The sequence below is a fragment of the Antedon bifida genome, chromosome 11 (assembly GCF_963402885.1).
Source record: "Antedon bifida chromosome 11, ecAntBifi1.1, whole genome shotgun sequence".
Classification (NCBI taxonomy): Eukaryota; Metazoa; Echinodermata; class Crinoidea; order Comatulida; family Antedonidae; genus Antedon; species Antedon bifida.
This window is the reverse complement of record NC_136236.1, coordinates 15734443-15745428: the sequence shown is the minus strand read 5'-3', so window position 1 is coordinate 15745428 and position 10986 is coordinate 15734443. Positions and strand designations below refer to the sequence as shown.

The following is a 10986-nucleotide window of genomic DNA, read 5'->3' as shown; positions in this document are numbered from 1 at the left end:
TAGAACGTACGCGCGAATTACGTCAACTAGAACTAGAGTATACGCGCAAATTACGTCAATTAGAGCTAGAGGATACGCGCGAATTACGTCAACTAGAGCTAGAGGATACGCGCGAATTGCGTCAACTAGAGCTAGAGGATACGCGCGAATTGCGTCACCTAGAGCTAGAGGGTACGCGCGAATTACGTCAACTAGAACTAGAGGGTACGCGCGATTACGTCAACTAGAACTAGAGGTTACGCGCGAATTACGTCAAATAGAACTAGAGGGTACGCGCAAATTACGCCAACTAGAACTAGAGGGCACGCGCGAATTACGTAAACTAAAACTAACAGTGTACGCGCGAATTACATCAACTAGAACTAGAGGGTACTCGCCTAATATCAATACAATATACAATATTTGCGGGCAGGGGCAGAGTCGTTGTTGACATGCATATACACATTTTGAGTGCGTGCCCTCATCCCTGACATTCACAATGAGATATGACCTTTTTTTACAGCACGTTTATATTGTCGTTCTAATGTTCAAAATTAGTTTAGTTGGAATACTGTATACATTGGTTATGGAAAGATTAAGCAGGCAGTTGACTCCCTGGGTTAAGCATCCTAGATCCGCACCCTTAACCTCTATCTTTAAAGTGGTCCTGGTAATCATTTAGAAAGAACGCATATCCACTAAACGTCAAATTATTATGAACAATATGGTTCAAGTGACTAGTTATTTTATGCATAAACAATTCACACAATAATAATCATAACCCATGGACAAACAAATATATCCTATTAATTTTGTTGAATTTAAATGACTAATTATCCTATAAACTAAACAGTGTGCCTCAGATATGTAATTACAGTCAGCAAGGACATACTGTATTACTCTAAATCTATGATAACATTTACAATGAAAATTAAATAATTGGTCAAATTAGATTACAACAGAAAGAACCTCCCACAGCGGGATCTGGTTTATTTAATATTTCATATTTTATTGTATTGTTGAACAAAATTCAATAAACAATAAATTTGGAATAGAATGTACAGTAGTGTGGGATGAGTGTTTATAATCAATTTGTAGTCAATTATATTATAGTGCATATGTAGGATGTATACATCTTCAATTGAAATACATACAAAAAAATATTATAACTCGTAAGCAATACAGACTTGTTATGAACATTTTTATTTCCAAAATGAAAAGTCGATATCTAAGATACAAATTCAGTATAAAAAAATGACAATAGAAAATAATGTACAAATTATTAGTACAATATTTAACATAAAAATGAAAAATATATTACAACTTATTTTGAAAATTAACATAACGATCTTTAGTCCAAGTCTCGACATCTAAAATATAAAACATTGATTATACATTAAGAAGCATGAAAGAATATTTTTATAATCCTTATTCCGAAATATCATCCAGTACTATATTATTTTCTTTATCGGCATCCGATTTGATAGATATATTATCGGATCTCGCACTTTGCGGTGGATCACCTAGTAAAATATCTAGCTGCTGCTTCTGGTTGTCACCGAGTTCCTCAAGACGTCGTTTAATCATCGATACATCGCGTTGGTGCTGGTCCTAAAAGATAATCAAATTATTATATTAAGGAGGGCCCCTCTGTTAGAAAATCAGCAATGAAAAAAAAAATTGTGGCAAATACAGTTTGTATTGAAATGAAATCTTTACTAACATAAAGGCAAGAAATTATTAAACATATTAATGAAATAAAGATAATTATTTTATCATTAAATAAGTGAGCTACACTGAATAAATAGGACAAATGGTATTAATGACAAGAAATTTCCTCAGGAAATTTATGAGAAAATATAAGACAAAGACAAAATATATATATTAACAGCTGCTGTAGAATATATAGCCACATGTTTTATACAGTGGACCATTTTAGATCACAAGGTTGGCATGGTATGTACAATTGAATAGCCACTCATTTCAGCCAGAATGCATACCATGGACCAGCATTGCATGTATGCTTAACAGAGGTCGTTTGACCTCTGATGAGATACCACTACTGTATAAAATATATAAAGAGAAAGACTCCAAAATGCCCAGCAATGATGTTATATTAGGCATATCACCAAGCATTAATTGGCTGAGGGGGAGTTTTTGTGCGAGTTTAAAAGCCTATACTGGGCCACACACTTTGTGTAAAACGTTGTTTAGCATTGCCCACAATGCAACCAATGGTAGCTGGTAATTTAATCATTGGTGTCTGTCCCAAACAATCCAAAACACCATTGTATATTAGTAATCATGTATACATGTACATACATGTAATCATGTGCAAAAACATATGAACAGTAAGAAAATGATAACTAAAATTATTTGCCCCACCATCCTCTGTTAGGTAGCAAATTACCATACACTTACTTTCCAGTACTACGCCTCTGTGTATGATCGTACGACAACTGTAAGAATGTTAATAATGTTATACCAATCTGTACTGATAATGTGGGGATGTATCTAAAATGGGAACTTAATCAAAACTGAGTCCCAGACACATTAATTAGTGTAACAGATACTCTTCTGTTACAATGAATTTCTTACTTTGAATAGAGTAGTTTTTCGTGGTGTTGTACCTTTCTTCTAACGAGTCCAATTTATATTTAGTCCTAACAACATGAACCATGAATGATCTTTTGTCCATAACTATTACACTCTAACTAAGTTGTCCCTTGATTTTAAAGTCTACAGTCTGATCAGACTGTAGACTGACCTCAACCCATGTAATAACCTACCTGGTCTAAATAGCTTTTATGATGGTATGGAGTTGAACTTATGGACAAGTTTGCGATTGGTCCTAGGCTCATATCTGCTCCGGCAAGTAAACTTTTAAATTCACTTTGTTTTCTCTGCAGTTCACGTAACTTGCGAACCGCTTTTGAGTAAGTTTCCTTCGGAATCTGCTTCCTGTAAGATTAATTTATGCTAATTTATTCGGAAGTTATGCCAAGTTTAGTATCTTAAGAATAACACTCTTTTTCTCAAACTAGTTTGATAGTGCAGCCAAAGCTTAAGACTGTCTTACAAATGAGTACCTTAGTGTTTGATTCTCAAGCTCCAGTTGTTCTTGTTTTGCTTCCAGTATTTGAATCTTGTCTTTCAACCGGTCTACAACTGTTTGATACTTCTTCTTTTTCTACAAAATTAGGAGCAAACAGAATTTAAAATGTAAATCTTCGTCATGCATGTCAGAGCCTACCACGATCATGAATTAAACCTTTTATACCTTTTTATGAACTTTTCCTTGCATTTCCAAGTTTTTATTCATATTTTTTATTTGATCTTCTAGTTCATCTAGCCTTTTCTGCAGCTGTTGCTTTTCATCTAAACTTGCTAGTCTTTGTTGCTCCAGTCGTTGCTGGGCAACATCTTTAACTTGTTCTAAATCATTGCGAGTTAATCGTAGTTCATCGTTTAACATATCTACAGAGTTTTTAAATTTGTCGTTTTCGGTGTTCAGTTCTTGTTCAATTGTTTGCAGGGTTAACAGTTCTGTTTGATTGTGATGAAGTTTTTCTCGCAATTCTGCATTTCGTTGTCGTTCTTGGTCCAGTTCTTGGCTTGTATTATTATGTTGGTCAAATTTTGCTCTGAATAATTATAAATATAATAACTAATAATATAATTATCATTTATTACAAATATTATTACACAAAGTAATCTCATTTGAGATCGCAAACATAATAAGGATGGAAAAATAAATAAAAAATGTAAAAATTATGCAAAATTGTAAGTGGTACATCTGAAAAGGAAAATCAATATTCGCTAATGGCAATATTTCAAACTAAAAGATAAATCTTGATTATTTCTAATAGACAGAATAGTAACCAGTACTTACATGAGCTACTTGTAGCAGACAATGACGTACTTAACACAACATAAGTACTTTTATTATTATAAATAACTCGCTAATTTACTCAATTTGAAACCGTACAGTTGTGAAATGTGAGGTAAATTGACAGTTTAATGTTATTGTTACCGGATCCTTTTACTACAGTTAATGTATAATAAAAATCCAAGGAAATTAGTACATATATTAACATAATAATTGAAACCTTGAAGTTGATAATATACGGACAAACTTAAATTAGTTTACTAGCTAGGCCTACACACAGGGTTCGCTTCCGGTTCAACAAAATAGGTTCAACAAAATAAGTTTCCGGGAAATTGATGTCAGTTAGTGGAATGTTAGTATCTGGATCGTGAATGTGCGTATGAACGCACACCCTGACCTTGACATTTTTTATCTGGATAAAGTTAAACGGTTAGTGGCTATAATGTGAACATAGCCTACTATTAATTACAACCTAATTTTTTAAACTAAAGCTCTGTCTACACTATTAAACTTTATGTGACATATCAGTACTATATTTGGTCATATCACTACCATATTTGGGCACATCACACTTTTTTGTCAAACAAGTTTGATAGTGTAGACAGAGCTTAAGTTATTTATTGTACTGTTTAGTTGTTCACATGTATGACAAATCCTTCACGTAATCATTGGAGATGGCAATGTTCTTCATTAGAATATTTACTTTATAAATAATCATTGTTAACTCATTAATTTAGTCATAGAAAGATTGTGGCATTACTATTTCCTCCATGTGTAATAATTGAGGTAGATTTTGTTCAAGGTTTTGCATATTAAATTAACATAAAGCTCTGTCTACACTATCGAACTAATTTGACCAAAAAAAATGTGATCTGCCCAAATATGGCAGTGAAATGCCCAAATATGGTACTGATATGACATCATCATGGGCACATCACAATTTTTTGTTACATAAAGTTTGATAGTGTAGACAGAGCTTAAAAGTAAATGTAAAGATAACTGTAATTGTAATACTGTAAGTTGAATAGAGTTACTATCCAATCAGAATTGAGTATACCATAAAAGCCCTAGTGGTTTAATGGATGGTGGTACTGTATCATATGCATGAAGCAGACGAGTTTTGTCTTCAATACATTTTTTCATTTTTAATTAAACTACCGTAATATCTTATTAATAAGCATAACAACACTGTTTTCTATTTGATATATTTTTAAGAATAGGCTGTGTGCACTACCTCTCATCGTAATAGGTTTTTAAGATCATGATTGCCTACCGTAGAACAAGGAGGTCTTTCTCCGCTTGATCACGCCTTCCTTCCGCCACTTTAATCTGTTCTTCCCACCGTTCTTTTTCGGCATGATTTTGTGTTTCTTCTTCGATTTGTAACTTTTCCCTTTCCTGTAACTTTGCTTCTAATTCCAATCTACAAATTCATTAAAAAGATAGAAGATAGTACACCAAGTAATGAATCATCCATTATCAATACTTCTATTCATACTATGATGCTTTGTCCTAAAACAATGTGCTCTAAAGGCTTTTAAACTTCATACCAGAGGTACACATATTTGTTATTTTAGTTATTGGGTAACACATTTCTGTTTGTTATCTATTCTATACTAATATTATCTTTTTTTTACTTACAAGCCAATACCTCATATTCACGAGGTACAGGTACTATAGTAAATTATTTTCACATTACATTTGTGGTTGTCAACAAAGTTTCTTCTCATTCATTTTATTTATTGATTTTTTGTACAACTACATTACCACAAACATACTATTAATAGAAATAACATTAATCATTAAGGTTAACAGATTTCCTGTATTCTGTACAGATTAATCTACAAAGTAATAAGTTAACACAACTAGCAGTATATTGTATGTGATTACATTGCTACAAATTCTATGTTCCTCAAGATTGAATCATTGTTTTGAAAGCACAGCAATTTATAAAATAAAACCTTCAAGCAATCATGTTCTGAAGAAACTAATTTTAGATAGAATTTTCTGATAAATCACCTGAGAGAACACTTATAGTAGTATAATTAATCTTAGAAATCTATCAACAGGGTTTGTTGATTTGATTAATATACAAAGGTGATTTGTAATTGAAGGAGTTCAAAAGATGGTAGCACCAAGCAGTTAGCAACATTGTCACCTGCCTTAAGTTACATGCACACAAGGAGTTCAAAACATGGTAGCACCAAGCAGTTAGCAACATTGTCACCTGCCTTAAAGCCCCCTTCCCTACGTTTTTTAGATCTAATTTAAGATCACAAACTATATTTAATGTAAAAATAATACTATATGGTCCTATTGCGATAACTTTTTTCGTCTTTAAACGGTTAAAAATGTGAAAAATAAGTCGATTCTAATAATTATAGCGGCCCGCTATAAATCCCAAAATGCATTGCGCGCGGATTGATATTTTTGTTTTTCACCTGTAATTCGCCCACTTTTCGATCGATCGTGAGGCCAAAACAAATGGAAGACTCCTAACTTTTCAGCGAAAATACCGGGTTTTCCCCAATTTGTATCAACGGAGTCTGGCAAAAATAGAAAGACAATTAATGCAGCAACTATACAACGTCAGGCTAGGTATATAGCTAGCGTACGATGTTCGTACGTTACCGATGTTTACCAGCTAGGCCTACAAAACTAAGACCGTCCACGAGAGGTCGATCGCCGCGAGCTACTTAGGTAGTGCATTGTTTCTCACTTTTTATCATAATTTACCATAAAACGTACATTTAAGACAAGCAATGACATGGTTTAATGTTTTTAAAGTGATATATATGTATTATTTTCCAAAAAACGTCCAAAATTGCAGGTAAGGGGTCTTTAAGTTACATTCACACAAGGAGTTCAAAACACGGTAGCACCAAGCAGTTAGCAACATTGCCACCTGCCTTAAGTTACATTCACACAAGGAGTTCAAAACACGGTAGCACCAAGCAGTTAGCAACATTGCCACCTGCCTTAAGTTACATTCACACAAGGAGTTCAAAACACGGTAGCACCAAGCAGTTAGCAACATTGTTACTTGCCTTAAATTACATTCACACAAGACAGTGCCGTGTTGTTATATAATGGAAAATTATATAAAGAATTTTAATTCTAATGGTGCTGTGTGAATGTGGCTTTACTGCTATGAAATAAAAAAGATTTTTTTTATTCACATTTTATGTTATGTGTCCCAGATACTAATAAAATTCTATATCCAAGCGACATATATTTAATAATTTGCATATTCATCTAACAGTGCAGTAACAAATAGGACTCACTCTTAATGCCATTTTACACAGACTAGTGATAACGGTAAGCGGAAAACCGTGTAGCTTGTCCCACGTAGAATCTGTATCTATCCTGAGCGGAAACTGCCCGTCCACTCCGCATTATGTGCAAATGGTCATAAGGAATAACGTAGATTCTATATTTTTATTACCGTTACCATTCGTCTGTGTAAATTGGCGTTTTTATCTACCAGCATTGAAACCAATATTCTAAGATCAAAAAGAAAGTACAACTTATAACTAAGAAATACAGACTTACTTTTCAGTTTCTAATATGTTGTTTTTTTGCCACTCTTCTTCACGTGCAGCTTGAACTTTTCGAACCATTTCTCTCTCTTTGTCCGCCAAGCTGCTGCTTTGTGAATCTACCGACCGCTGTAATACCTCAATTTTTGTTATATAACCTAAAAGAAGTTTAAATTATCCATTAAAATCTTTTATTTAAATAAAATATAGAGGCTATATGGTGGATGTGGTTGTGTTATAATAGTCAGCTTAAATGTTGCAATATGGCACAGACCAATTTAAAGCTATTAATAGCTGCATCTCCTAAACTTTAGTAAGTGGCAGTGTTTATTATGGTTGGCTATCTATCGCAGGGTTCAGGTTTTCTTTAAAAACAATTTTTTTTATGTAAAGTACTGATCCGTCAGGTCATTGATTAAATTATTTTCTTATGGCAATTGTTGACAATTAACCTGAAAAAGTTAAATTACGCTTACCCTCAATTTGATTGGCTAATGCGTCTCTCTCGCGTTCTAGCTCACCCTTCACTTTTAACAGCTCCATTTTCATGTTTGTTATCTCTATCTTACTCTTGTGTGTGCTCTCATCTAGCTGGCCAGACAATGACATATTCTCCTTCTCCAAGTCATGTACTTTAGAATTTAAAAGTCGTTGGGCATCTAACGATGACTGTAGTTCTTTTTGTAAATGATTGGCCTGACTTTTAAATGATTCAATTTCTGCCTATAAAAGAAAAATTGTATGATTTAAATATGTATTGTTTTGAAGTTTCAATTGAATGATTTGACCTTTAAGTTCGTCAATCCAAAGATGAACTTATTACACTGATTTTTAATGGTTATTAACTATTTAATAGCTCTACAAAAACAGAAAACAAATTATGTAAGAATTCAATTGGGATTAACATTAACAACGTTCTTTTATATAAAAAAACATGGGTCTTATCCCGGAGTCTTATTATGACATGGCTCGATATTATGAACGTTCTTTACTCTTGCTTGTCCAGTATTTAATACAGTGTTTTATACAGGATAGGGATATAATGTAGTATACTATTTTACTTACTTCTAATCCTTTTATATTAGCAATATGTTCGGACATTTGGCGTGCTTGCAGTCTTGTAACGTGATCTGACTGTAAACCAACTTGTTCACGTTGAGCTCGTAATTCTTCAAGCTCTGTCAAGAGACCTTTGACCTTTAGATTTAGCTGTGCATTCTCTCTATGAAGATTGCGAACACGCTGCGTGTCATGGCTCCCTTCGGTTGTGTACTTGGCTACTATTGCTTCTCGGTCCTTTCGCAAATTTTCAATCTTAAAAGAAACAAATTCGAGCTTCTATAAAATTTATTGGTTAATTAGTACTTAAATAATAAATGCCGCATTTTTAAATATAGAGATAAAGTGAAAGAACATGAAAAAGGCTCAAAGAACCCAATAACTTGTAATAAGTAATTAATAATAAATGAAAATGTATCCATAGTGTGTGTAGATTCACTAAATTGTGGTCCTAAGTAATAAGCCCTAACCAATATTAAGAGGCGTGAAATTATATCGGAGTTTGACAAAAAAAGTGTAATGTGCCTATTAGGATAGTGATATGCCCAAATATGGTAGTGATATGACATCATCATGTCCATATATGGGGACATCACACTTTTTTTGTCACATAAATTTTATAGTATATTATAGAGCTTAAGACTTCCTTTTTCTTTTACAGTTGTTTACCTCTGTTTACTCAATATTAATACTTTAAAGACTTTCTCTATAGAATTAGTTTACCTCCGTTTCGTATTGTAGTGTAGTTTCCTCCAATATCCTTTTGCTCTCCACTTGAGCATGTTCAAACTCAGATTTTAAAAATGAGTGTTCGTATCGTAGTTTATTATAGTCGCTACGATAATGATCCATTTCCTCATTAAGTTGACCGACACGTTCTCGGAATGGTTGTTCCAACTCAACGGCCACTTGTGATTTGATCACTTCTATTTTGTCAGGTGTGATGATCTTAGGAAAAAGGAAATAATACTATTTAGCACACATGTGATATTAGAGCAAATTATTTTGACCAAGTTGGTTGTATAACTATGGAGGGACAAATTAGAACTTTCACACCAGGCTATACTTTTGTATTTTATATCATTCTGTATACTAACTCCAATAATAATAGGATCAATATAGTACTACAGTAACACAGAATTTAGGATAAATTTACTGTAGTATTGAAACCACGCCTCTGAGACAAACCTTTCTTTTTAGTTCTTCAACCTGTTGAATCTTTTCTGATAATTCTTGTGATGTTTTGGACATTAGTAACTGTAACCTCTGTTCCATAGAGGCTTTTTCTTCTTTCAACTCCTCAATATTCATTGTTAAACGCCTATTTTCATCTTGTACCCTGAAACAAAAAACATGATATAACTTATAAATTTAATATTTCTATTCAAAATATGTGCATTAATTTGTTCTTGTAAATGGAGGGAGACTAAATGTAGATGTATATTTAAAGTTTTACCTTGTATGTTCAGCTTTTAATGTTTGATAGTTTGTTTTGTGTTGTTCAGATCTTATCTTTTCATCTGTCAGCATCTTTTGCAGTTCACTTTCTTGGGTTAGCTTTGGAAGAGACTGCCCTAATGAAGAAGGGTTCGTCATTGCTAGGCCGGCGGTACCTCCAATGAAGCTTGACGTCATTATATTTAATATGTGCCTGCTGCAAAAAATGTATATAAAAACGCAACATGTTTACGTCATTTTTAACTAAAAACGATCATTTTCATTGATGATTTAGGCCTTATATTTTGGAATCTACAAGTCAGATTTTCATAATTATTTCTTTAATTGTAATATTTAATAATATACACTAAAAACCGTGATATATAAACTTTTGAATATACATCGTTATTCCTAATATAAATAGAACTGCTATTATAAATAGAAACGAGCACCGGCGAAAGTTAGCATTTGGTTAGCGTTTTTCTGGCGGCGGCTCAACTTGGCCTAATCCGGGCTAGATACTAGCCTAGTAGGTTACTGAATTGATGGACCATATAAAAACAAAAATGGATGGCATGCCGCAATCATCAATCAATAATATTGACAATATTAATTTAATTATAATAATTAATAGTAGCCAGCTAGGACTAGGTTGTATGTTCTTTGGTATCAAGCTAGCTAGGGTGTAGATAGGCCTAACCAACCCACTCAAACAGCCTGAATCAAGCCGGGTACTGTATTCCCTAGCTAGGCCCACGGTATGCCTAGCGCCGCGGGAAGGCCTTCTTGTGTCTAGGCCTAGGCTAGTAGTGGTAGGCTAGAAGTAGGCCTAGCCTACCAAGAAACCTAGCTACGTTATTATATTTAATCAAGGAAAACATATTTAGTAAGTGGAAAATGAAAATGTCTAAATAAGCTTAAATTAACCAATTATATCAACACTATTTTAATTGCTATCCTGTTTTTTTACCTTTTCCCAACCGCCAACGCCGAAAAACTTTTGGATCAAAACAAACATTTTTTTATAAAACTGTAGAGGGCGTTGTATTTGTTTATGGTATTGGACGCCATTGGTGCCTTTAC

The 10986-nt window shown here is 33.5% G+C and overlaps 1 protein-coding gene across 1 annotated transcript; it reads right to left on the bottom strand.

The window, feature by feature from the left end:
• Nucleotides 1-1159: 1159 nt before the first annotated feature.
• LOC144855462 (centrosomal protein of 83 kDa-like) lies at nucleotides 1160-10925 on the bottom strand. Its single transcript, XM_078713335.1, has 12 exons — nucleotides 10874-10925; nucleotides 9923-10120; nucleotides 9655-9805; nucleotides 9190-9414; nucleotides 8473-8721; nucleotides 7884-8130; nucleotides 7421-7565; nucleotides 5142-5291; nucleotides 3260-3623; nucleotides 3069-3169; nucleotides 2769-2940; nucleotides 1160-1590 (listed from the first exon to the last, which is right to left on the bottom strand). Exons 2-12 carry the CDS (start codon nucleotides 10099-10101, stop codon nucleotides 1408-1410), a joined length of 2166 nt encoding a protein of 721 aa, XP_078569461.1. The 5' UTR covers nucleotides 10102-10120; nucleotides 10874-10925; the 3' UTR covers nucleotides 1160-1407.
• Between the last annotated feature and the right edge of the window lie 61 nt (nucleotides 10926-10986).